The sequence below is a fragment of the Harpia harpyja genome, chromosome 13, assembly GCF_026419915.1.
Source record: "Harpia harpyja isolate bHarHar1 chromosome 13, bHarHar1 primary haplotype, whole genome shotgun sequence".
NCBI lineage: Eukaryota > Metazoa > Chordata > Aves > Accipitriformes > Accipitridae > Harpia > Harpia harpyja.
In genome coordinates, this window is record NC_068952.1 from 43,860,271 (window position 1) to 43,887,029 (window position 26,759).

Here is a 26,759-nt window from a genome sequence, read left to right on the forward strand (position 1 = left end):
CCACTGCTGTCTGGGTGTTGAACACCGGGGGGGGTGTTTGTGGTGGGAGAGGTTGTAATGCTGACAACGTTAGTGCTGCAAGACAAAAATCTTAACGCAAACCCATCTAATAGGGACTCCGCTCCCTGGAGGGTTATTGCTGCGGCACAGTTGGGGCATGGGTATCAATCACGTCTTTCGGAGATGCACGTCTTGGCAAAGGGCGGCAGGACAGGCTTTGGGGGGTGCTTTGAAGTCACGCATGATTTTTGTCTTCCTCTGTGAAGGCTGTGAGATACCAGAAGTGTCACCCAAGGAGGCCTGCTCCTCTTTGGGGTATGGATTACTAAATTCCTCAATTTAAATGCAAATTCGCAGCCGTTTGATTATGCCATGCATCAGAGAAGCTTTTGGATGGTGAACAGCTTGTAATAATCAGCTACGCATCCCTCAATACAGATATTATCTGCTGTTGCGATACCACGGCTGCGTGCCTCTGCAGAAAGCAGAGAGGTTCAGAACGACCCTCCTTTCCCCTCTTTCTTCTTTTGCCTCCGTTGAAAATTGCTCTCATTATCTCCCTGAAACCTTTTTAATCAACCTGGACGGCACAATCTGCTTTGCAATAACAAGAATAATGTTTTTTGGAGGTGCTTTGCATGGTAATGCTCTTCTGAGCCTGAAATGCTGCTATTCAGAATGACTGCGGCTTCAGGAAGGGCTTGTATTTCTTCTTGACATCTTGGTCTTCTGTAACCAGAATATTCTTGGTGGGAGGCTTATAATTGCCTGACTTACAGCCCACAGGAAGCTCGTCCTGGTTGGGATCTCCGTCCTGGGATATCTTCCAGGACGAAGCCTTGATCTTGTGTAGTGGGAGCACGGGTCACACTGGGATTTCCTAGACCCTTCTGTGACGCACTTCCCTGCCAGTCAAATTGCTCAAATTAATAATATTTGACTTTTAATCAAGCCCATTACAGTCGTGTCCACACTTGAGCATCCTGTTTAAGCAATCATCACTCTCACCCACTCCCTTTCCTTTCCTTAGGAGCTTCTCAGGTATTTGCATCTTGCCGATGAGAAGGAAAGTCCCGTTGACGTGGTTACTTGGCACCAAGAATACGAAAACTGCAGTTAATCCTCATTTCATGCTTGCAACCGGATTGGGTTGATTTTTGAATCGCCGTTGCGGGTTCTCAAATCTTTCATTAGCTACTGCTTGATTCATTTAGTTCAGTAATAAAAAGTAATTGCTCATCTAAACAACCAGGTGATGGTGAAGCGCTGTCTGTAATTCTCCATCAGGTATCTGTTTGCGTTGGGGAAACCAAAATCTGCTGCAATCTGCGCAGAAATTGAAGTGGGGAGCTCGTGAAGTCGAATGCAGAACATGAAGAATCCACTTTCCTCTGTATGTTTTAAACTCAAGTTGTTTCTCTTTAAGCTCTAACTTTGTCATAACGATCTGACAGACCGTTTGGTGCTATGGAAACCCCAGTTTACACACGGGTGCATAGCTGCAAGCAATTAACTATCTTTAATTTTCATTTTCTGGGGATATTTTTGACTTGTGTATTAAGCAAACATTTATGCAAAACACTGTGGAAGCCATAAATGTTAATTAAGTTGAACTTGTGTCTTTGCCATAGCAGATAATCAGATTGATGGGTTCACTGAAGTCTGCAAAACTTGCCATGATGGCTGAGAGCAGCTATTTAAAGACACAACGGCGCAGGTGCTGAAAAGGCTTTGCTCTTTGGGTGTCACCTTTAGTGTTCTCCTGCTTGGTCCTGCTTTCACCTGGTGTGTCCTGCCTTAACCAGATGCAGATCCGGGTTTCGCCCCGTGAGTGACACCGGTGGGTTTAGTGGGCACGGTAGCAGCTCTGCGAATGTCTCTTGCTTGCTGTGTGAGGGTACAATGAATGCAATGAGTGGCAAAGGCCTCAGCTAGGGAAGGAGGATGCTGCTAGTTGGAGAAGAGCTCCACAGTACTTCACCAGGCTGCAAATGCAGGGAATAATCCCTTTCTCTGTCCCTCTCCTCCTTTGTAAAACAACCACCTTAAATTCTCCCCAGAGCCTCAACCCTGACCCAAACCCACCACGTAGCTCTTGATTTTGGGGGTTTTCATATTGGATTACAGATGGAGGAAATGTGCGAACTGGAATGAACCGGGGCACGAGGAATGTGGATTGCCCCGTACCATTTCTGCAGCAGATTGCTGTGGCTGATGAGTATTTTTTATAACCAATAAGCACATTCTCATTGCTTTTATATAGCGTGTGTGTGCAGGTGCATTTAGGAACAGGTACGAACCCTTCTGGGAAAGAGGATGCGTTGCTGCTGATAAATAAAATGACCCCTTGTTTGGATCCGACATGCTGAATCCTGCTGTAAAGTGGGATCTGCTCTCTGGTTTCTGCTGCGGGGAGGCTTGGATGGAAGCAGATGCCTGCACGAAGCATGGCACAGCAGCGGTGTGTGACACTGTTTATTCCTTCTCTCCCTTTTGCATGATAAAATAACCCATGAAAATAAATAACAAGAGCTTAATAGGCACATGGGACAGGGCCTTTGGCAAGCCATGCCAATCAGCTGTGCCTCAGCAAAGCTCCTCTAATTAAAACCACAAATTACAGTGGGCTGGAGCTGATTGCAAGGGCTGGCTGGGTTGGGGGCTTTGCTTGGGAGGTGAAGCATGGCTTGTTGCTCCTCACATTCACACTTTCTCTCCCACCAGGGTGGTGAGGCCAAGGATTGTGCTGTCCCAGTGCCTGCCCCAGCAGAGCAGTGGGATTTGGTTAAGTGCAAACCAGAAAGAGGAGCCAAGTGTGTTAGCTGCTTCGTCAAGGGAATTGCTCTGCCTCGCAGCCAGCTGAATAGGTGGAAATGCTGGCGCTGACGCACGATCCTCGAGTCACACGTCTGCTTCAGCCCCGTGCAGAGAAGCGAGCAGCTGTAAGTCCTCCCTGCGTTCGAGGAGCGATTCGAGCCTTTCCCGTGCTTTGGGAATCGGTGATGTGTGGCTGTGTTGCTGAGTTTTGAGGGTTATCCTTTTTCTTGCTGTAGTGGTGAAATTTCAGAGAACCTACCTCTTACCGAAGGTCCCTCCAAGCCCACCACCTGCCTTTCACCCCTCTTTTCATCTAGTTTTGCCTTTGCCGCCTTTTACCGCTTCTCCTCCCGCTCCCACCAAGCCACCAGTTGCCACCTCCCATCGTTGCAGGCTAATTAACCGGTTGCAACATGGTCTCACAAAAGAAACATTTATTTATGAAAATCCATTTCGACAAACCCGACGATCAGAGAGAGACCATTTTGGGGAGGAGGGTTGGACTTCTTCTCTGTAGAGATGCTACTATGGGAAGAACTTCACACAAAGCTCCTATCAGCTGCCCCACACACCAAATACCAAACCCCAGACGTACATTGCAGCCCATCTCGTCCCCTCACTCCCCTCCTGGCCCCGACTGTATCGTATTGCACAGAATCAGGAGCCTTTTATGTCTGGGATGGAAAGTTTAAGGGCAGAGACACCCGAGAGTCATCTCTCATCCTCAGCTGCTCTTGGGACTCACTGTCCCTTCTCCAGGGGGCTGCAACTGCTTTCCGTTATTTTAATGGTAAGCAAAAGCTAGGAGCTCTTGGGCTGGGCACTTTGGTTGTGTGATCTTACAGGAGGGCTCTGACTAGGACACAGTAACCTGGGAAAAAAAACCCAAAACACCCGTGAGCCCTATGGAAATACGCAGCAAATAGCAGATACTCTGCTTCTATCCCAGGTCACTACCCTTTGGCAGATGCGGTGTGCTCGGCTGGGCCAAGCAGTGACTGCATCCCTCGAGGGACAGCAAAATAAAAATAATAATAAAGATAAGTGGTGGGCAGGCAGCTCTTTGCATGTCTATCGGCAATCCCATTACAAGCACTACAAACAACAGGGATTGGTACTGGCTGCTTTGCTTTGACTTCCACATTCGCAAAGCTGCCTGATTTTTCTGGCAAGCAGGCTCTTGCTTGGTTTCTGCTGTTTTTTGTTTTGAGCTGGTGGGAGATAAATGGTCACACATGAAACGGTGTGTAAACGTTGTATTTTGGAGCATTCGAGCAGACCTCGAGGTGTGTACGGAGACAGGGATTTGCTGTTCCATGCTCCCACTGGGAGCTAGGTGGGAAGAGCTATTTCTGAGTGCCAGGAAGCAAACCTGAGCTTATAATCAATCCCTTGGGGGTAAGGAGGTGGCTTCGGGCTGGGATTTGGGTTTCAGAGCTCCCTTCTGCAATGGTTTTGGCTTGGAGTGTGTTGTAATTGGGCTTAGGCAGCTCCCCTTAACAATGATGGGAGCTGTCTGTGTGCCTCCAAGGAGGAGATGGCAAAGGGATGTGTGCAGACCTGCTGAGTGATTCTCTGCAGATGCTATTATTTTGCATTTCAGAAAGCCAGGAAAGAGACAAAGAAACTGTCTCGTTTTGCAATTGAATTTCTAATCAGAGATCTGCAAGCGAACTAGGGAAGCAGGCTTAATAAACCGGAAAAAGCCTCTGTATTACAGCTGACCTGTTTGAAAGGAGAGCTGGAAATAGTGCAGAGACTGGGCTGCCCATATGGTTAGATGTCCCATCCCCAAGCCTGGGCAGGGGCATCTTGTTTTAGGCTTTTTAGTCTTCAAAAGAAGAATTCTCTGTGGCTTTTGCATGCACAGAGCATCCCAAGGTTGGTGAAACCAGCTGATATTGCCTGATGCACGTCATGTGCGTGGACACAGACCTGACCCAAACAGCCCATCTTGTGGGTTGGCCTAGATCTTAAATGTGAAAAGAGCCTCGTCCCTGTTCCTGCCTCCACCAATAACATAACTTGGCACTTGGAAGGGAGAAAGGAAAACATGGGTCTGGGCGTGTTGTACCCATTTACACAGAACATTTTGGTTTTCCTGCATTGGTCTCCATCTGTTGAATGATCCCTTGACACGTTCCCATCAGCTTGGGCGTCCCAGGCAGGCTCTGCTGCGGTCATTGGCACTATTTATAATTGGTGGGAATTTTTCCCACTTTATTTCAAGAGATAGTTTTCTACAAGATGCACAAGAAGCTTTTTAGGCTGTAAACTGTCAGCTTGAATTGAAGTCTCTATGCACGCCCTTGGGGTTATCCCATGTTTCAAGCTGAGCGTTGCTTGTGAGAAGACAGTTGTCGTTTCTCTGCACATCTCATGATCACAGCATCCTTGGGGCATAAAACATGGAGTGCATAAAACATGGAGGACAAAAGGGCAGCATGGTTATATATATGTATACACACACACACACACACACTTTTTTTGTTGTTTTTTTTGTTTTTTTTTGCAAATGCTGACTTCTATAGACTCACAACCTGACACAAACTCTTGTGCGTGGGGTGTATGGAGCAGATCTCTGCTTGTCTTATTCGGCTCTCTGGACCATTTTGAGATATTTGGTTTCATTTTGATTTTGAGTTTGGGTTGGCAGCTGGGAGTAAATCAGAATTTGGCTCTGGTTTGTAGCACCTTCTCATGTATTGGCAGCACAGCTCCTGTGGAGTTGGTGGGAAAAGTTACCTAGTCCAACCCTTGCGTTAAAACCCTTGGCATTGCCCGTCCCTTCGATTGCTGCTGCCTAGGGCTGGTGGTTTTTTGCAAAACCAAATCCCCAGGCAGGCTTGTGCCATTCCCCCTTCTCCACGCCGCAGGGTTGCAGGAGGCAGCGGCAAGGGAATATGTCTTAAGGCGACAAGAATGGTGAGAAGTGGAAGTTTAAGTGGGGAAAAACCAGCGTATTCCAGTGTGTGCACGAAGCACGTGGCAGTTTGTAATGTCACATAGTCGCAGCAGTTGAGAAAAACATGGAAGTGGCTAGAAGAGCTGCTCCTCACTGATGTCACTTGGCAGGATTTTGGGTAAAAATGAAGATGATCATTCTTGTCAATCCGGTTTTGCAGCCATTTTGTTGTTCTTGGATCCATCTATTTGCCCATTCGCTTAATTTCCGCTGGAGTCATTGCTTAAATATGTGTATTTTTATCTCCAAGAACCATTGTGGCAGGGGATTTATTAATGACTGGATCTTCCAACAGCCAGTTTGGAGGCTGAAGAGTTGAAGAGCTCCAAAAGTCATCTCTGCTTTACTTCCAGCATTTGCTGTGTGCTCAGCAGGGTCTGATCTTCAGCTGCTTTAAAACGAATGAGCAGTTTCCTTGCCCTGTGTGAATATATCATGCACCTCTCCAGCGTTTCTGTCTTGCAGTGAATCCATTTTAGGAGTCTGGTTTCTACACCGAAAGTGAGAGATTGGACCAGCAGCAAGGAGCAGTTGGTACAACTGCCCCCAAATTGCCCCCAAACTTGTGGGTTTGTTCCCAACAAGCCAGTTTTGTCCACTTCTCATTTTATTTACTTTTTTTTCTCCTTTTGAGTGTATGTTCGTACATTTGCTGACCAAAGGAGCCCTTGGTATGAACAGCTCTAGTGAAAATTATCCATCGTAACAGGACTAAAATATTAGATATATCCATGTACACATCATAAACTTAATGTTTTGTGCAAAAGACGGGGGATAAAAAGAAAAAAGTTTCCCTGGTTAAAACAAAATCCAGAAAGTGGAAGTGAATCATTTCAACCCTCCTCCAAGTAAAAAATGTCTGCAAAATTCTTGTCTCCCTTCAAACCTTGTATGCTGGGAAAAAGTTGTTTTACTGATGGAATCGTACCAGGCCCCTTTCTGTGCAGCTCTAGACATTTCCAGGTTATGAAAAACATTTCAGTATAGTCAGTCTCTTTTTCTCCAGACCTCCACAGGCGTCCAAAATCTATCCAAGAGACATCACCTTGGGTCTTTGAGGAAATCACAGTGATTGCTTTTGGCACATACGGTTGATAAACAGCGACCAAAGTCTGGCTCAGTTCAGAAATCCTTCTCGAGAGCCCTGTTTCGATGAGCTGTGGTGTGGAGTGGCAACAGAAGACCCATCGTGCAGAGGGATGCGGGTGCCGGAGATGAGTTGAGACAGTGCAGAAATGCCTGGGTCTGAGTTGAAGCATCGAGTGGCCAGTGGTGCCCCATGGTTTTGTGGGCTCCAAAAGTTGAAAACAGCATTTTTTGCTGGATTTTTTTAATTGAATACCCCTCTGGAAATTCAACCGAGAGCGACAGGGAGAAGGAAATTTAAGGAGGAGGAAAGTGCAAGACTCGTGCATTTTTCTGTGGGGTGGGATGCACTGGGAGATCCCCGCTGCCTTGCAGGGAGCAGGGAAGCACCTGCCAATGTACTTACAGTTTAGGAGAAAAACCCAGCTCTGTCCCATTTCTGCATCCTATCCACCCGCCCGGCACATGTTGGGTTGGCCAGGCAGCGAGCAAGGTGGGGGCCAGCCAAACCTCCCTTGTGTTCGGACACGAGTCACAGTGGAGCACATGAAACTAATCCAAAGCTTTTGCTCTCGGGCTCGCCCAAGGATGGTGAGTGAGCAGCACAGCAAGAGACAGTAAAACAGCACGGAAAAAAGCCGGCACATCAGAAACCAGGGCGATGACGGTGGGTGGATTGAGCGCCGGAGCATCCCAGTGAGGGAGAGGGGATGGTGGCACCCTTGTGAGCGGCCGACGGAGCCGGGGAGCCGCTTAGGTGAGCGTGTTGGAGTAGAAGCTGAAGCTTTCAGAGACTGTTTTGGAGTCACTGCGGGAGGAGCCGTTGGAGGTCATGTCTACGGAGAGACGCTTGGCCTTGCCGCTCTCCTCCAGCTCCTCTTCGGCCACGCCAACTGCCGAGGACACGGTGGTCTCTATCCGGCTGACCTTGTACATGCTGCTCTGTGTCTGCAGGTACCTGGCTGACTTCATTTCCAGGCCCTCGTACTCACCGGCACTGATGAACGGGCACCACCGAAAGGCGTGTTTGAACCCCACGCGAAACCTGGGGGGACAGAAGATGTGGGGAAAGGCGGGGGTGAGGGATGTGGAGATGGCAAAAGGACCTCGCTAGGATTGGGAAGACAGAGCTAAGCACTGCTAAATAAAAAAACCCTGCTGCTTTTCACTAAGGGGACGAAAAACCACTGATGAATCCCAATTAGGAGTCGGGACTGTTTTGATACCCGCCCTCAAATCCCACAGGGGCTTCAGGAGAGCCTTATTTAGGTGAGTATTATATCGTCCCTGCATCTGTTGGAAGCAGCCCCTGGCAGAAGATGGGACAGAACCGTCCTGGAAAAACTCTCCATCCATACTCTCCTTCATCAGACCCCTCTGTATCTCCCCCTCCTCTGCTCCCTGTTGCACCAAGATGCTGCCGAAAGTCCCTCGAAACCCACCTGTCATTGAGGCAGCAGTAGATGATGGGGTTGTACATGGTGGAGCTCATGGCCAGCCACATGATAGCCAGGTAGACCTGCTGGATGAACTTCTGCAGGTACCACTCGGGGTTGAAATACTGCAGGGTGAAGTAGATATGGTAGGGCAGCCAGCACAGCGCGAACGTGCATACCACGATGATCATCATCTTCACTACCTGTGAGGACAAGAGAGGGCAGGGAAGCTAAGTCATCCGTCGGACACCTGTGGACCTTGGAGACCTTGCCAACTGGGAACACATGGTCGACATCTTGGTTAAACCATCCACACTCCTGGAGGACACACATCTGCTCCATTAGCAACAACCATGCAATAAGTCCTGACCTGTTTCCACCCCTAATGAAGTATTTTTGGCTGTGGTTAGTTGGGATCGGGTGTGAATTATGGCTCCTACTGTGCTCAGAGCTCCTTACCTTCCGCTTAGCTGAGACCTGCTCATGGTAGCGGTCGGAGGAGTCGCCGGGTATCTCGCTTGCCCAGAGAGTGATACCAACCACAGTGTAGGCACATCCTATCACCAGAAGCGGCAAGAAGTAGATGAGGATGGTCATGCAGAAGTGATACCTAGAAAAAATTATGGTCATTGAGTGTTTCCTCTACCTGTTCCGTCTTTTTCTTGCAAACTGAGCTTGAAGGCTAAGTGCTTTACAGGGGCAAAGAGAATTTGGCACAATTCCTGCAGACATGTTGCCTGCAGAGCTCGGGCTGGGAAGGACTCCCTACTTTCACCCCAATCTTTTCCAAGCCTCTGCTGCCAGCCTTTGGCATCCTAGCACCCTCCTGGCATGGGATGTAGAGGCCAGTGAAGAACTTGAGTTACCTTCATAAGGCAAGGATGTTTTAGCTGGAGTGGCTCTGCTCTCACTTCTACTCTATTTACACCCCAGATTATCCTAGAGATGAATGCTTGCTCTTATCACACCTTTTATTTGGCAGTCCTGCAGGAGCAAATGTGGTTTTTTTGACATATAAAGGATGGGAATATTAAGCTGAAGAAATAAAGGCTTTCCCTCCGGGCCAAACACTGGGTCTTGGATGCAGCTTGCCTAAATCCTGGTCCACCATCGGTTTAGCTGGGCTCAGGTGGCACAAGCATAACCCCAGTCCCCCAAAACACAGCCTAAACCCTTGTCATGGAAGTTCATTAAAACTTTTCTGTGAGTTCAGCAGCCAGGTCGGTTCTCCAGGCTTGTGGGAGGGGCAGGATCTTTGTGTTTGTTTATAACAGGTATAAATAAGTCCAAAATCAAATGAGTCTGGATCAAACTGTTAGCTCAGGCTTGAGACTGTTTTGTCATGAAGTTGGTGGAGCTGTGGCAGGTTGCAATAGCTGCTGGGATTGCAGTGGGTTCAGTGAAGGATTTGTATTGAATAGTAGCTGGTTTAAAAAGGAAAAAAATAATGCTGTTTTAACAAACAGGATGGGGACAGACGGTTTGACCTTACAGGTTCCTTCCTACCATCAGAGCTTGCAAAAACCTCTCTCTCCTGCAGAAAGATGAGCAATAGTGGTATAGAAATGCAGCTGGCTTGCACAGTGCTGGCTTGAAAAGCATTATGTGTGCCACCAGGTCCCGAGGTAATTTTCTTTCAGCCGCTTTAGGGTCTTTGCATGCATTTTCGGGGTGCGTTCCCAGCTTGAATGCAAGATGCTATATCTGTTCAAGGTGGTTCGGGCCACGTAGCCACACTCTGCTCTTGCACTCACTCGTCCTCCCAGGAGCTTCGGTTGAATAATACCTTCAAAGCGTAACGAATGGGTCGGGCTCGTGCCTGGTGCAACTCCCGCAGGGAATGGGGTTGGCCCCAGACCTGTGCTGCCACGCCATCTCCTCCTTGTTTTGTACCTGCAATCTCATTTGGCCTCCTCTTTGCCCAGCGCTAATCACATTTGAGCTGGATTTTGTAGGGCTGTTTTCTATTTTGCTAATTAAAGAGGCGTCTCTGTGGCTCTGCGATGAAGATTTTGTTGCAGTTCCCATGTAATGCAGGGTCTTAAACCAGCTGCAAACAGCTGAGAGCGATGCAGAAATGCCCCAGAGGAGCTGTTAGATAATGTAAGCAAGATGGATCCTTATTTTCAGAGCCGCCTGCACATGGTAGGGGCAGGGATTTCCAAAGAGCCCTGACACATTTTTTTTGGACCCTGGGCACTGAAAACCGGTCTCCATTTGAAACCATCCGTATGTTATTCTGTCTACAAGAACGGCAGGATCAGAGCATTTAGTGAAGCCTGGGTTTTGTGATTTTAAGGGTTTTGGTGTGGGGATTTAGGGTCTTGTGTAGGATGGAGGAGCCTGTAGGAGTTATGGGGCAGTAGTGTTGGAGGAGGGGGCTGCCATTTCCTTTTGCCTTGCAAAGCCCGGACGGTCGCCGTGGGCTGTTATCTGCCAGAGAAGCTGGCGAGTGGAGCAGCTTTTCCCTTAACAAACCGAAATGGCAGCTAATGAAATTGGAATAGATCAGACATCTATTTTGAAACCAAAAGCGGGAGAGGGAATCGGTGGTTAGAGGTGGTGAGCAGCCGCTGAATCGAATCGAGCTGAATTGCCAGCTCTTGTTGCAGAGCATCTCGCCTGTGCCAAGGTCTTCGTCCGCTTCCCCCCATATGAGCGGGCTGAGAAGGGGCACGTTTTCCCGGTGAAAAAAACCTCACGTGCACATCCTGGCCTCTGATACCCTCTGCATGCCGGGATTGTGCTTTCTGGGCTCCATTTGCCAAGAGAAAGGACCCCCTGGTGTTGGGAGAAGTCCCCTATTTTCACTATGAACTGAAAAAATAATATTATTTTTCATCATGGCATTGCAAACAAGCCAGCTGCTGCCAGCGCCTTCCTTAAATAACTGCCCCGAGGCCATGCGAGCAGGGGAGGGTGTTTGACAGTGGCCCAACCACCTGTCCCTGCAAAGTTATTTTGGGGCAGTAAAATAACATCTCGGGCTCTGCGCTGTGCAAGTGAGTTCACGCGGTTTGGAGAGACGCTGCTGAGCCGCAGGTTATTTTCAATCCCCACCAAATTATTTGGGTTTTGGCTATTTAAAAGCTTCTGCTTAGCATCTGCTTTCCTGGCTGCCCTCATCTGTCTCCAGAGCCCCTGGCTCACCGAAGAGCATGGGATGCTCAGGCTTTGAAGCGGCGCCCGGCTTCCAGCGGCAAATCATTCATAGGTTAATGGTGGCATTTTTCTCTTGAATTAGCTATTTGAAAAAGTGACTGCCCCGGTGTACAGCCAAACGGCAAACTATCTGCTGAAGGCAGGCCCTCAGCTCGCGCTGGTTGCTGCTTTGGTCCGGGGGGGGCTCAGCCCCATCCCGTCCACATGGGCTGTCTAAGCCAGCGGCATTTCTTGGTGCTGGCTGTATTTATCATGGTGGCCTGGGATAATTAAGGTTGCAAAACACCTCTGGAGATCAGCTGGGCCAGCCCCAGCTTGGTTCTTGCCATACCTGCCTTGCAATGCAAATAAATAAGATGATAATAAATGATACCGCCCAGCTCTCTGCAACCTGCCGCTCGCTGCTGACTGGCAAATTCATCTCATTTGTCTTGCAGAGAGACCTTTGCCAGGCTCAGGTTGGCTTTAAACACCTCCCCATGTGTGTGTGTCCCCTGCTTTGGCTCCAGCACAATTTCACAGCCCTAATTCATTGCTCCATGGGACTGGAGATCACAAATGCCTTTTTTTTTTTTCCCCCTCTTTTTTCCTTAACTCATGACATTTAACTTGCCACATGACTCGCAGACTTCAAAGAGCAAACTATGGAGGACCGCTGTGCTGGCAGACCAGAGGGGTTGCCCGGACCCTTTGGAAATGCCAGATTTAATTAGCCGGCACCTTAACGGGAAGGAAAGAGATTCCTGCTGAGCTATCTTAGCCCAGAGTTTGCCTCCCAGCCTGAGCTGATGACAGAGCCTCTTTTTGTAGTTTGGTTTTTAAGCAGTTGAGTGAATTTTGGGGCATTGGGACTCGGTAAATCCCAAACCAGTTTTTTTTTTTCTGTTACTGCCTGGCCAAGATACCCCCAGTAAAACCCTATTTACCTCTTACAGGAATAACTCTCGCCCCAGGAAGCCTTTAGAGATATGGATTACAGGAAAGGTGCTGCAAAAACCAAAGCCATACCTGCATATACGAGTAAGCCCCTGGGGGCAATGCAGACCCCATCCCCACAGCCAAAATACTGTGTCTTAGTTTTACATGAGTTTCCCTTAAGGATGAGCATCCAAGAAGGGCAGGGAGCATGGCACAGCATGAGGCAATATTTGGACCACGAGCAGTACTAAACTCACCTTAATTAACCTTAATGTGCCCCAAGGTGATATGGATGGAGATTTTGCTACTGTCAGCTACATAGCACTGGCCCTCGCTAGAGTAAGGGGAGAATTTCCCCATCCCGAGGAGCTTTGAGCCATTCCCATCCTTCCTCGCTTCCTTTTTTTAGACCTTTTTTTTTGGCATTTTTTCTGTACGGTGACTTGTCCCCACTGCCGGAAGAGTTCAACTCACGTTTTTCCGTACACGTTGGTGCTGTGCTCCGGCCACTCCACCAGACACACCAGCCGGCCCGGCAGCTCCTCCATCACTGAGTAGTAACCCTGGGGGAAAGCCAGCAGGAAAGCCAGGAGCCAGATGATGCCGATGACCACCTTCGTGGCGGTGGCCGAGAGCCGGGGTTGCAGCGGGTGGATGATAGCCATGTACCTGCAAGGTGGGAAGAGGAGAAATCAAGGCTGGAAAGCCCCGATGTTGCAGCTTTTGGGGCTGTTTTAGGTCTCCCTTGCATGGGGGTCGTACTTTTGACACCCCCTTAATGCATCCTGGTAGCCCCTCACTCCACATGATGTAAACAGCATCGAATAATCCCTTTATGGAGGACTCCCCAGCCAATGCTCTAATTCTCTTGCAGCATCTTACCCTTGAGATTTGAATCCCGTCTGAGACACTCATTGACTTTTAACTGAAAAAACAGCTTTGCTAATGCAACCAGCAACCGGCTGCTTCTGCAAAGACCAATTTGTACAAAGCCAGCCGCGATGCTGCCGTCTGGCAGCAGCCGCTTTGGCAGCACCCGGTAGTTTTGCACCCGTGCAAAATCGTATCTCTGTGGTAGATCACAGTGCCAAGTGTTACAGGAGGAGAACCAAAAATACGAGTGCTGGACCAGCGTGGGATGGGTGATCTGAGATGCCACCTATATCTGCCTGGCTCGTGGGCTCTTTCCCCAGAACATCAGTCATCATATGTGAGGAAAGCTCCAGTGGCGACAAGGCAGATTGAATTTATCCCTCCGCAAATCTAGTTTTGCAAACCTGGCAGCAGCCAGCAGCACTAGAACGATTAAGTGAGAACATCACAAATTTTTTATTTTATTTCCGCCCCCCGCTCCACATCAAGCTTTGGAAAGAGGAGAAACATTGCATCACTCTGCATGAGTTATCGCCCGAGGCATTTGCGGACTCCTCTATTTCTCCCTTCATCCCTTCTCCTTTCAGAGAATGAAAAGTTTTTCCTTTTAATTTTTTCCTAGATGGAAAATACTTCCTGTGTTGCATTTTTGGGTAGTCACTTGCAGGGGCAAAGACACAGGGATGAATATATAAATACGCAGGAGGTACTGCCGTCAGCTATTCCTCTGCTCTAGGGTACCAAACCTTATCGCCTTTGTGCAGCTGAAAATCCACCAAATCCACCCGATAATTATCCCTTGAAAATCTCCTCTGGCTGGTTGGTACCTGAAATCGAAGCTGGTTAGAAAGAGCCAAGGCAGTGGGTGTTAGTGATGCTCTGGCACAGCGGCTGGCAATGCACCGAGGTCTCGTGGTTTCTGCGCCTGCATTTCTCATTTTCCCCTTGTTGGGCTGCGATGGGCTTCCTGCGACCCTGCAAGGACTCGTCTCCTTCCTCTTCCTCATCCTTCAAACACCTGGCGTTGGCTGAGCCCCTTGTTGGTGAGTTTGCTGAGCTGGACGAGGTTTGGGTGGGCTTTATCATGGGGTTCCAAGCGGGTTACTCTAGGTTTACACTCCCAGTTCAACATGCCTGAGTTTGCTGCTGGTGCTCGACCCGACAGTTTAAGCTCAAGCATGCAAATGGTGGAAAACAAGAGATTTCCACAAAAGTTGAGCCATTTCTGTTTAAATACTTGCCTGGAGACACATCTGAGGCTGAGACCTCCAGAAAGCAAAGCCAGCGCTTGATTGCAACCAGCCAGAAATTCTTTTACATCTCCGACCTTGTTTCTGCCAGTGCACTTTGGAGGACTTTCCTCGTCGGTTTAAAGCACTTTGCATCCGCAGGAGCCCTCATGGTTGATAAAACCTCCAAATAATTGCCGTAACGATGAACTAAACCTCAACCACATCACCTAGAGACCATTCCAGCTGCCATCGTCTTGTCTGCAACACTGTCTCGTGGTGGAAAGGAGACTGCAAAATTCATCTGATCACGCTGGCGTTGCAAGGATGGCATCAGGGAGGCAGGAGGGAGCAAGCTAGCGGCGCTTTGAGGAAAACTGGCCCCAAATCCTATTTTTCAGCAGTGATTCCCAATCCATCGCTCCGGAGAGACCTCTGAAATATTCCCTTGGGGATGCTCTGAGTTCAGCCACCCATCAGGCTTAAAAATGGGAATAATGACAGTTCTCCCAGACAGGGGCTCTGACGGCGAAGAAAAAAAATATAATAAAAAGGGTCTGGGCTGCTTGGAGGAGCTGGTATTACAGACCATAAAAATGCTGGAGATAGATGGAAATGTACAAACATCCTGAAAATAATTAGACCATTATTTCATATTACGATATCGTATAATTATATAATAATTGTATCACTAAGCAAAAAATTGTCCTAACATTTTAGTAACTGCTTCCTTTTTTTATTTTCCTTTTTTTTTTTTTTTTGTCTTCCTTTGCTTGACAAGAACATTTGATGCAAAATCAAACCGAGGAGAGGGAGGGAGCAGAGAATATGGTTTCGTGGCTGCCTTAGCTTGGATGACAGCTGCCGTCTTGCTTGTATTAGGGTGGAAAAGCATCAGTACAGGGAGCAAAGCAGCTTCTTTTGCCTTCTTCCAGCGCTGGGTCCGTCGTGCTAAAATAACTCTCATTTCCTTGCAGACTGGTTGGACTTCCCATGTTTCTCTACCCAATAGGTTTGTGCGCATTGCTGTCTCTGAATTTTTGGTTTTGGTGGGTTTTTTTAGGCACCACTGGATCTTTTTCTGCATCCAGAACACAGGTCCCCAAAAGCCAGTTTGCTTTCTTGCGATTCTGCTCAGTTTTGAGCCAAACCCTCTCCTGTGGTGTGTTTCTATGGCAGGGTTTTGGATAACCTAAAATAAAACCTTCCTTCTGAGCAAGCAAATGCAAAGCAGAAAAGCAACCCTGTGCTGCGGTGCCGTATTGCGGGTACCTCCAGGTTGTCTTCTCCCTTCCACGTCGGTTCGATTTCCCAGGCGAGGCTGCGGTAGCGGCTGCAGCCAAACCTCCATCAATCACTTCTTAGCAGGGAAGAAAAATGACACATCCATCACGACTTTGCCTTTCAGCAAAAAAAGCTTGCCCATCTATTTATTTTTTTATTAATACCAACAAGTTTGCATTCAAATGGAAATGCAGAGCGCAGGCACGGAATGCAGCTGCAACGCCCCGGCGTGTCTGCAAGGTGCTGGCGGGCGTTTGGCCCTGTGCGTGGTTTTGCGGCGCTGGGCACAAAAGGCATCGATCAGAGCTTAAGTGCCGGGAAGCCGCTGCCCTCCTTGGCTTGGCCACGCAGGTCCCGGCCGCGCCAGCAGAAGCGGGCTCTCAAAAGCAAGGCTAATGAGTTTATTAGCTCATATTTCTCCTCGCAAAGTGCCTCTGTGGCCACACTCCTCCCATCTCCCTAAGATGCTGTATCCTATTAGAGAGATTTATTTTTTTTTCTCTGCCGTCCAAGAGGGCAGTTTTCCCGTCCATAAAAAATGGGGTGTTGCGGTTTGCTGGGGATGGTCGTTCCTGGGAGGTGAGGCAGAGGAGCACGTCCCCACGTGAGCATCCTGCCCCCGCTGCTGCGGTGGGTGACAAACCACCGTGGGGTCTTCAAGTCCTAATTTGTCACAGGGAGTTGGGTCTTGGTTGAGAATTTAAGGACAGATTTCCTGCGTTAGGGAAAGGTTTTGTTCCCCGTGCAGGCGGTGCATGGGGGTAGTACCGGGAATGGGGCCATTTGCCTGCAGAAGATGTTGGGTTGGGAAGACTTACTGATACCCGTTCCTCAAAATAAAATGATCTGCAGTTGCCCTCCTTGCGGATGGTAGCGCCGCGTTTGAGTGCAAACCATCGTTAAGGTTTGCAAGCTCAGGGCTGCTCAGCTCCTTGCAGGAGAGACCCGATGCCCGTGCAGTTGCGTTTTCCTTGCACCTTTCCCACCATGTTTAATGTTTTAAATCCACCATGTTTAATGGGCTTGGTACTAAAGCACACGACTTTATGCCAGACGCTATTTCATGACGCTGGTAATGCCGTTTGCTGTTGTTTAAATATTTTATTGTGTTTTTGGGGGGTGTTACCATGACAATACAATAGCATTTGAGTACAGCTTTGTACCAGGGTAGCTCCAAGTGTATCGGTTATTAAATAGATACTGTATTTGAGGCAGCGTAGCCATCTATTAATTGCATCTGGAAATCTGGAGTCTGCCTGGTTAACTAATATTACACAATTGTTTCCACCCTCATGGAGATGAGATTAATATAATAGCAAAAATTTATGAAACGTCTTTCATCCTAGAGTTTCCTTATCTGCTTCATTAAGTAATAAGGATGCGACAGATAAGAGATGAGTAACCAAGAGGATGCAGAGTTTGTTCTGTGTGTTTTATTGCACAAAAATTTCCTGTCCTGAGCAGAGAGGGGTTTAGTGCAGAGTCAGTCCCAGGGGAGTTGGCAACCAAGTCAGAGCAGACGTCCTGGATCCACATGGGTCAAATGCCTCCACCATGGCTCCAGGTCCCTCCTACCCAAGAAATGAAAAGCTTCTCCATAGAGAAAAACCTGCCTTTTTGCTTTCCACGAGGGTTGCGTCGCAACAGCATGGATGCAAAAATACCATCCCTCGAGCAGGTTTGCATAGCAAAGCTTGGCCTCGTTGCGCTGGCCCCAAATACCTCGTATCTGGATGATGGCCGAGGAGGCTAGCCGAGCCCTGCGTGCTTGAAACACGACGCTGGGGACGAAGGCGCTGCGAGCAGCTGTTTCCTCCTATTTATTGTTTTGACATAAAACAGCGATCATCCAAACCGAGGGACGGACAGCGCGCTCCTGCCCCGAGACCTGAGTGATGGTCAACGCTCGGCAAAGCACCTTCATCAAGCAGGAGGCTGCAGGTTTCTCACCGGCATTTCCCCACAGCACCGGTACGGCACAGCATCTTTCCTTTCTGAAAGCAGTGCGGTATTTCCTTTGAGCACAATCGAAAAGGTCGCGTTACCTGCCACCGAACAGTGATCCGAGTTACTCCAGCACCTTTGCAACCTCCCCTGCCTTCCTGCACAGCACCTCTTGCATTGCAAACCCCACGGGCACACTCGGTTTTAAAAGCCAAATACAAGCAAAACAGGATCAAACCCCAGTTTGTTGCAGCAGGCTGTTAAAGAGGCGTAGAGCTCCCTCCCGCATTCATCGCGCTTGCCGACAGCGTCGGGGTGGGATGGGAGAGGAGGACCCAAAGCACAACCAGCCCCACCGAGAGACTCTGCAGATGCTGTTACTCGAGGCACCTATGTGACCTTATGAACCAGTTAGTCCTGGCACTGGTTTGTAGCTGGAGAGTGAAGGGGCAGAACATAAATTACATGAAATATAGGGCTGGTGACCCATGAGACCTGGCACACTTAGTGCATGAGTGGTTCCCACTGGGCCATTGAGGAATTAAGAATAAATTAAGCAAGCCATCAAATAAACCAAATATCTCACCAGACGCCCTCAAACTCCTACGGTGGCTTGTGCCAGCGCCCATCTCGCAGATGAGCACCGTGGTCACCCCAAAAGCATGTCTAAAACCTGAGCCTCCTGCGTCTCCCAGCCACCAGACTGTTGCTAATTCATCTTAGTTCTATGTTTATTGCCACAGGAATTTTAAGCCCCTTCTTCTTTCCAAAGGAGAGGGGGGAAAAAAAGATGTAACTTATTTTTTGACAGGCTGAATTCATATCTAGTGGGTATTGGGGGGGATTAATTCCAGTTAATACCCATCAGATCAGAGACTACTGCTGGGAGCAGGGGCATAAACCAGCCTTGATGAGTGACCCCTTACTAAGGCGTTCCCTTGTCCATCCTCATCCCCCTGCTTTCTAACCCCAGCTGGGAAATCAATGCTTCGAGCCAGCTCCATGCTGGGTATCCAGCAGCTTTGTAGGGTTTTTGCTGTGTTCAGTGATGCTTCATTTTTTCAGGAACGCAAAAAGCTGCTTCGGTTAGTGCTAGCTGGTGCGTAGGCAATGCTGGCCCTAAACCCCGGGCTTCTTTCTCTTCCCCCTTCCTCTTCCATCTTCCAAATTACATCCCAGCAGAGCAAGATTACACAGCACCAGGCGCAGATCAAAGTCCTGCTCTGCAAACCCCAGAAGTCCATTAAGTCAAGAGTAAAAAAAAACACCCTGGTGCTATATTAGGGTGTAAATGACTAATTAATCTGTCTGTGCGCTGATGTAATTTGTCCTCTCCGGAGGGTTTCTTTCTGCAGTAATCACCTCTCGGGGAATGCATGGGGTCGCTGAGCTGGCAAATACGTTCCTGATATTCAGCTGGTTCATCCAACCTGGGAGTTCAAGCTTGCAAGCAGTAAATAATTTTCTGAGCCAGTTTTTCTGCTGCAAATAGTATGGGGTTGGGGAGATATTAACAGGTCTTAGCTGCAAACTAGCAATTTTAGGAGCTGCAGTGGTGAATGAAGGTTTGCAGATTTGATGTTTCTTCTGCAGCTCCTGCTAGCAAATTGATGGATCTTAAGACACCTAATATAATTTGATAACCCATTTGGAAATAAAAAAGGAAATATAAATAAGATCCCAGTTGGATTGCCCAGCCCTGCATGCTGGTCTGACAGCATTGGTGCTGGTGGAGGTCGGAGAGAAGGCTCTTTTAATGAGCAAAAGCAGCAAGTTGGTCTAGGAGTTGCAGGAGGTTAGTCCCACCTTGCAGGAGGTTAGTCCCACTGTATGTCATTTTTATAGCTGCTTTAGAGCAGAGGACACTTTGCAGAAAAAGGGAAATTGCTTTGTATTAAATAGCACAAGTGCTGCACAGTCTGTCTTCACCCTGAGTTCATGGCAGGGCTCTCACCCTTCTCATTGGGATTTGTTCAGTCTGCGGTGTTTTTGGCTTGGCTCACTTAAAAGTTTTGAGCTCAGAGATGATTTTTTTTGATTCTGCAAGTAATCCAGGATCTTCACCTTCGGTTGCATTCCCAGTTGTCCATCATCATGGAAACTCATTCCTCCATCAGAAGTTTGCTAACGGTGCGGGTGAGTGGTGGTGCTTAGAGATGAATCCAGGTCCCAAGCAGAGAGAAAACAGCAACAGTGATGCTCCATCCCATGCGCCATAGATATTGCAATTTAGAGATGTCCAGAGTTGGTTTTTTTTTCCTCTAAGTGTGGCTGCAAATTAGCTTGGACTCACCATGGGCACTGCTGGGCTCTCACTTTTCCTGGAAGATTGTTAAAAAGCAGGATTTTATTTCTATCTCTTTCAAGTGAATTAATTCACAGGGAGAGTTGAAAGCCAGGAAGAGATATGTGATGTGCTCTGGCACTGAAACGCCCAAAAACGAAGGACGTGGCAAATTTTATAGTGCCAAAGCGAGCTGTTTGGCCCCCGCTTCTGCAGGATGCTGAGCAGACTTTACCAGCTGCCAGCCTTGACTCCTGAATTTCCTGCTATTGTTGCAGGGTTCAGAATAACACTCGCTAGAGGATTAACTTCTTTTTTTCTCAGAGCGGTTGTGCCCAGGCTGAAATAGGTCCTGGTGAAAGAGCAGATGGTCTAGCTTCAAGCAAAAGCCTTTTGTTTCTTGCACAAACCCATGGCGGGTCCTGCAAAAAAAGCCATTGGGACAATCAAACCCACTTCCCCACTTGTTGTCTCAACGACTCTGTTACGGCTGCGCCGAGTCTTTCCGAGGCGGTTTCGTATCCTCCGGTGAGGATGTTCTGGAAATTGCTTGCAGAAAGCACAAGCGGAGATGATTTAGGGGAGCAATCTGCACACTGACGCTCCTCCGAGCCTTCAGATTCCATATCCAACCGCTCTGCTAGATGGCTTAATACACTTTGGGAACACAAGGCACATTAAATTCTGCTTTCCTAGTTTTTGATGAAAATCAGAACTGCAGTCATGTTTGATTTCAGATATGTCCTGGCTGTGAATATACCCATTTTGCTGAGCCTACCTGGCTCTGCCGCTCCAAATTCAGGTGCTTGCTTTGCTTGTTCCCACACAGCTTTTTGCTGCTTGCCAGGACAAATTCTTCCCTTTTGGTTCCTGGAACAAGTTCCTGCATTTCATGCATTTAAGTTACTATTGTCAGGTCTCAGACACAGGAAAACAAGAAATTTTCCAGTGCTTGGAGAAGTTGTTGCATGCTGCTTGCCTGGAGGGGCAGAGGATGGGCTTTGCTGCCTTCACCTTCCCAATTTCCACCTTGCTGGAAATTTGGGGTCAAGAAATGCAGCAGGTAGCTCTGTACAGGAGGTGCTTGCACACCGAGGCTGCGTTCTTTTGGGTCCTTCTTGGTGGGTGAGCCAAGCCTGCACGCATGGGTTTTGCAGCCCAGTCATGGGAAAACCAAGCCTCTTTTAAGGGTTTGCAGATGCAAAAAGCAAGCTGGAAATGCCAATTCCCCCTCCAAAATTCAGCCCCAGGCTCCCAGACCTGCCTTTGTTACCCATTTTACACATGCTCCTCCAGCTTCCCCTGGCAGATTTGCTTTTCTGGTTATTCCAGGGTGTGGACTGAAGGCAAAACCCCAAAGTATTAAAAAAAAAAAAAAAAAAAATCATCTTTCTAATTCACCCTAACCTAAAAGGGGCTTTGCCGGCTGATCCCCGACATCCTCGAAATGCAGATACTCCTGAAACAGAGTCAGCAACACCACCAGGTAGGAACAGAGCCACACTGGTAGTATTCCTCTTTTTATTTATTATTGCCTTAATTCTCCTCACATCTCCCATATGAGAGTTTGACTATGTCTGATTGATTTTGGGGAGAGGGTCTTGTAACTGCTCCAGAGGGAAACAAAACCTGAGCCTGTTTTTAATGACTAGAGAGCATCATCCATCTCAAGCTCTGTGTCCCGAGCTGTCAGTGCGTGAGTTGTGGCAGCACTATAATTTCTCGTAGGGAAATATCCGTGCCAGTTTGCACAGCACTTAGACATCAGCTCAAAATGTGCTGGCATACGGCAATGCAAATCTCCCCCCGCTTCGCCTGTATCCCCAGCCAAAATGTCTTTTACTCCCTGGGAAGAAGGACCAAAAAGAGGCGTTGCAGAGCCGAGCTGTCTTCGGGAAATATGTTGCGTTGGAAAAATCTGTTGCGCTTGAAACGCCGATACTCAAGAGAGAATTGCAAAGCTGTTTGAGAGCCTTGATTTATCTCTAGCACTGGTGTGAAAATGCCATCAAATAAAAGATTTCTCGGAGGGGGAGAGAAGAGAGGGGAGCTGCACACTGGAGGTGCTTGGTGCTTAGCTGTTTTGTGTCCCTCGAGCCCTGGCGCATCCCTCTGGGGTGACAAAGGCAGCGTCCCCCGTGCCATCGCACCCTGCCGAGTGCTGTCTGAACTTTTGATCGTGGCAAAATGCAAGCGGGATCTCGCTCTGCCGGCAGTCCCCAGCCATCGGGCAGCACCGGCAGAAACCAGGCAGTGAAAAAAACAAAAACCCAACTAAGCTGTGCTGGATTCAGCTGAATGAGAGAAATCCTTGGCACCTACCTCTCCCCCTTGACCCCCACTGGTAAAATCAAGGTGGGTTTGCTTGGGGTGACACACCACAACACAACGCGACAACACACGCCCGCCAAGTCAAGATGCCTTTCCCGAGCCTGAGCTTCTCTCCGAGGCTCCTGGGTTCCCACCCCAGATCAAGAGATGCGAAACAGCTCCTGCAGCACAGCCGAGGCACGTCCGACACAGGCGTGTATTTTATGTCATGAGGTGATGCCGTTTCGTGCTAAATATCAAGTTTGCTTTTAAATGAGGAGGTTGGGAAAAGAATGGACGGCTCTGCAGAGGAGCTGGGAAGGGAGAGGACAGTGATGCTACAAATGCACACCCAAGACACGCTACCGACATGCACGGGGGTTACAAAGCCTTTTCTCGAGCTCCTTTTGCAGAGCTGACAAAGGATTCCCAAAGCCACCTGCAACCAGGGTGGGGAGAGGGATTATTTCTAACGTTCTTTTACCAAAACGAGCTTTATTTTAATTGCAATGTTCTCCCATGACCGAAGTTCAGATGGAGCTGAGCACAGCACCCAGGTGGAGGCAGACCTAGGTGCCAGGGAGGGTTTGGGGTTTGATGCTCAGAACTCACCTGTCCAGGGCGATGGCCGTCATGGAGTAGATGCTGGCGAAGACGGCGGCGATGGGGAAAAAGTTGTGAAACTTGCAGTAGAGCAGCCCGTAGTACCACTCATTGTGGATGGCATAGGTGAAGTTCACCACCGTGTTGAAGGCGGACATGGAGGCTTCGGCAAAAGCCAGGTTCACCAAGAAGTAGTTGGTGACGGTGCGCATCCTCTTGTGAGCCAGGATGATCCACATCACCACCACGTTCCCCACCACCGACACCACCACGATGAGGGCGTAGGCGACAGCCCACAGGGCCACTTGCCACGGGGGCTGCACAAACTGGTTCGTGAAGGACTCGTTCAGGGAGCCGTTGAACAGCCACTGGTGCTCCAGCTCCGCTTCCAGCGGCAGAGCGTTATCCATCGCGCCACGATGCAGCCAGACCAGGCACACGCGTGCTTTGGGGCGCAGGTCCTTCCTCGTTTAGGGTGCAGCAGGATCAGGGTACGACAAGTTTGGGGGACACAGCTAGTTTGGGGTGCAGCTCCCTCTTGATTCAGAGAGCAGCCATTTTGGGGTGCATGGCTGGTTCAGGGCACAGGTACCTCCCAGTTCAGGGGACAGCTGGTTTGGGGTGCACAGCTGGTTCAGGGCATAGGTCTCTCCTGCTTGAGGGTGCAGCCACTTTGGGGTATAGGACCCCTCTGGTTCAGGGTGCAGTTTGTTTGGGGTGCTTGGCTGGTTCGGGGTGTAGGTCCCTCCTCTCTCTGGGTGCAGCTGGAGCAGGGTGCCCAGCCATGTCAAGGCACATCACTGGTTCGGGGCACGGGTCCCTCCAGGCTTGGCTGCAGCTGCACCAGGGCGCAGATTCCTCCCGGTTCAGGATCAGAGAGGGATGCGGGTCCTTCCCAGTTCACGACCGCAACAGGATGCGGGTTTCTCCCGGTTCAGGACTGGAACAGGATGCGGGTCCCTCTGGTTTGGGGTGCAGCCAGTTTGGGATGCGGGTCCCTCCCTGTTCAGGACCAGAGCAGGATGCTGATTCCTCCTGGTTCAGGACTGGGGCAGGATGTGGGTCTCTCCCAGTTCAGGACTGGGGCAGGATGCGGGTCCCTCCCAGTTCAGGGTGCAGACGGTTCAGGACGCAGATCCCTCCCCGTTCAGGACTAGAGTGGGATGCAGGTTCCTCCCGGTTGAGGACCGGAGCGGGATGCGGGTCCCTCCTGGTTCGGGGTGCAGCCGGATCGGGATGTGGGTCCGTCTCGGTTGAGGACCGGAGCGGGATGCAGGTCCCTCCCCGTTCAGGACCGGAGCAGGATGAGGGATGCAGGATGCGGGTCCCTCTCGGTTGAGGACTGGAGCGGGCTGCGGGCTGCGGATTCCTCACGGTGGAGGACCGGAGCGGGATGCGGGTCCCTCCCGGTTCGGGACCGGAGCAGGATGCAGGTCCCTCCCCGTTCAGGACCGGAGCAGGATGAGGGCTGCGGGTTCCCTCCGGTCGAGGACCGGAGCGGGATGCGGGTCCCTCTCGGTTGAGGACTGGAGTGGGCTACGGGCTGCGGGTTCCTCCCGGTTGAGGACCGGACCGGGATGCGGGTCCCTCCCGGTTCGGGGTGCCGCCGGATCGGGATGCGGGTCCCTCTCGGTTGAGGACCGGAGCGGGATGCGGGTCGCTCCCCGTTCAGGACCGGAGCGGGATGAAGGATGCGGGATGCCGGTGCCTCCCGGTCGAGGACCGGAGCGGGCTGCGGGTTCCTCCCGGTTGAGGACCGCTTCGGGCTGCGGGTCCCTCCCGGTTCGGGATGCCGCCGGACCGGGATGCGGGTCCCTCCGGCCCCAGGACCGCGGAGGGCTCCGGGGCGCAGCCGGGACCGCGGAGCCGGCTGCGGCGGGCGAGGCACGACCGGGGCTTTTCTAAGCGGCGCGGGCGGTGCCAGCGAGCGGTGGGCAGAGCCGGCCCGGAGAGCCCTCCCCCGGCCCCCCCGCTCCCCTCTGCCCTGCCCGGGGGGGCTCTGCCGGGTCCCGGAGCTGCAGCCCCCCCCGGCCCTCCCCTTGCCGCTCCCCGCAGCGCAGAGCTGCCCTTCCCAGCGGACAGGAGCCCCCGCGATTCCCCGTCGTGTCCCCCCCCCCACCCCCCCCATTTTCCCACCTCCTCATCCCCTCTCCAACCTCTTTGCCCTCAAATTCTTCCTGTGCTTTGCATCCTTCTGCGGGGCTGACGGGCGTCTGGGCCAAATGTGCTCTAAAAAGTCACCGGGAGTTTAAAACATGCTGGTAATGGTAAAGCTTCTATATTTTATATATTATATATTATAAAGCTTTCCAATATAACAGCCGGGGCATTTCTCCAACCGGCGTTACCTTGTGGCTGGCAAGTGCTTTGCATCCCCGACGAACAAAGCAAATGTTTGACTTCTCGAAGAAGGAAAAGGTCTTCCCGTTCGATGCGACCGGCTTCCTACCACTGCAAACAGGACGTTTCATTTTAGTGCCTCTCTGCTCATAAAGCAAACACGGCTCCTGTTGGGCTGGCGAAACCTTCTCCACTAAAGAATCTTTTCTCCCATGAATAAGCTGTTGGAATCTAATTAAACTGCAAACAGAGATTTGCACCATCCCACAGTCCGGGTTTATAATATCCACCAGACAGAGGTGATTTTAACTTACTCCTCCAGTGCTGTGTTATTGCCAAGTGTGGGCGAAAAATTAACGACTGTTGTTGCCTGCCAGGAGAGCTGGTTTTGCCTTGGGATGCACCAATGAAGAGGAAAATCACCTTGGAAAGCTGAGCGCGTCCCTCCGGTTTGCTAACGGATGCTCCTAAATCGCGTGCTCAGGACGCAGCCTCCCAAATGGGTGGAAGAGGAGCACTGAGCTGGAGGAACCGCTCCCAGGTAAAGCTGCGGCTCCCTGAAAACTGGGAGAAAATCGGATTGGAATTGCACAGCTGAGCATCGTGGAGGGAGGATGCTCGGCTCTTACGCCGGAGCAAGCGCTTAGGGAAACCTGAGGGACTGAAAATCTTGAGTCCCCAATGCCAGGTCAGTAGTTGAAGTGAGACTGAGCTTTTTAACCCTAGGACGGATGAACGAGGAGATATATTCAACCAGGGCCTCCGCGTTTCCAGCAGCCCTGGGAGCAGGAGCTGCCTGGGTGACCGCAGAGGGATCCAGGCCGGTGGCTGAGCGCTCTTCCCGCATCCGGATGCTCCCGGACCACTCGATGGCAGCATTGCCTAAAAATGCAGGAGGAGGAATGGGTGAACAGCCTGCCGGGGCTGGGGAAGGCTCCCTGGTTGATGGTATTTCCAATTCCTCCCCCCTGCCAGGCTGTTTTGGGGCATTGCTATAAATTTGGTGAACGGTGAACCCCAAAGGAGGGGACGCTGTGGCAGGTGGGGACAACGTTAGCAGCCATCTCAGCCCACCCCAGCAAATCCTTTCCCAAGCCAACAAACCCTTTCCCGCTCCCTCCATCCCCGAATTGCTTCAAGCCGGTAGCATCAGCCCAAGGACCACTACAGGGCTGAGAGAGAGCACATCCCTGCTTCCTGCCTCAGTTTCCCCACTAGGAAAAAGGGGGCAATGCCTTTGCATGCTCCTGTTGAAAAGAACCGGCTCTTTTTTTTTTTTCCTGTGCTGCTGCCATGCAAGGAATTGAAATGCAGCCAGAACTCTGGACCAAAGCAGGCTCCGGAAGGGACATGTGTGTATCGGCATGTTCAGGCTGCTGAGCGTTGGGTAGTCTGGGGGGGATTTCACCCAAAGGGTACGTTTTCTTTCTTTTGGAAGAGATTGCATTAAAAGGAAAAAATAAATAAATCAATTCTAGGACAGAAACCCGCATGAGGGAGAGCAGATG

The 26,759-nt window shown here is 50.1% G+C and overlaps 2 protein-coding genes across 2 annotated transcripts in view; one reads left to right on the top strand and one right to left on the bottom strand.

The window, feature by feature from the left end:
• The first annotated feature begins 2,634 nt into the window (after positions 1–2,634).
• Positions 2,635–26,759, top strand: part of LOC128150492 (tetraspanin-15-like) — a 90,141-nt gene continuing 66,016 nt past the window's right edge. Inside the window, exon 1 of the mRNA XM_052806712.1 lies at positions 2,635–2,942. Coding sequence (XP_052662672.1) covers positions 2,874–2,942 — 69 coding nt within the window. The 5' untranslated portion in view covers positions 2,635–2,873. The remainder of the gene's footprint in view (positions 2,943–26,759) is intronic.
• On the bottom strand, positions 5,300–24,109 carry TACR1 (tachykinin receptor 1). Its single transcript, XM_052806709.1, has 5 exons — positions 22,921–24,109; positions 12,859–13,053; positions 8,764–8,914; positions 8,311–8,507; positions 5,300–7,913 (listed from the first exon to the last, which is right to left on the bottom strand). The coding sequence occupies exons 1-5, from the start codon at positions 23,319–23,321 to the stop codon at positions 7,622–7,624; spliced, it is 1,236 nt and encodes a 411-aa protein (XP_052662669.1). The 5' UTR covers positions 23,322–24,109; the 3' UTR covers positions 5,300–7,621.

Coding starts and splice junctions, on each gene's coding strand:
- TACR1 (XM_052806709.1), bottom strand. CDS start 23,321: ATGGATAACGCTCTGCCGCTGGAAGCGGAGCTGGAGCACCAGTGGCTG. Junction 13,054..22,920: donor ACGGCCATCGCCCTGGACAG/GTGAGTTCTGAG, acceptor CCCACCTTGCAG/GTACATGGCTATCATCCACC. Junction 8,915..12,858: donor ACCAACGTGTACGGAAAAAC/GTGAGTTGAACT, acceptor AATTTTTTCTAG/GTATCACTTCTGCATGACCA.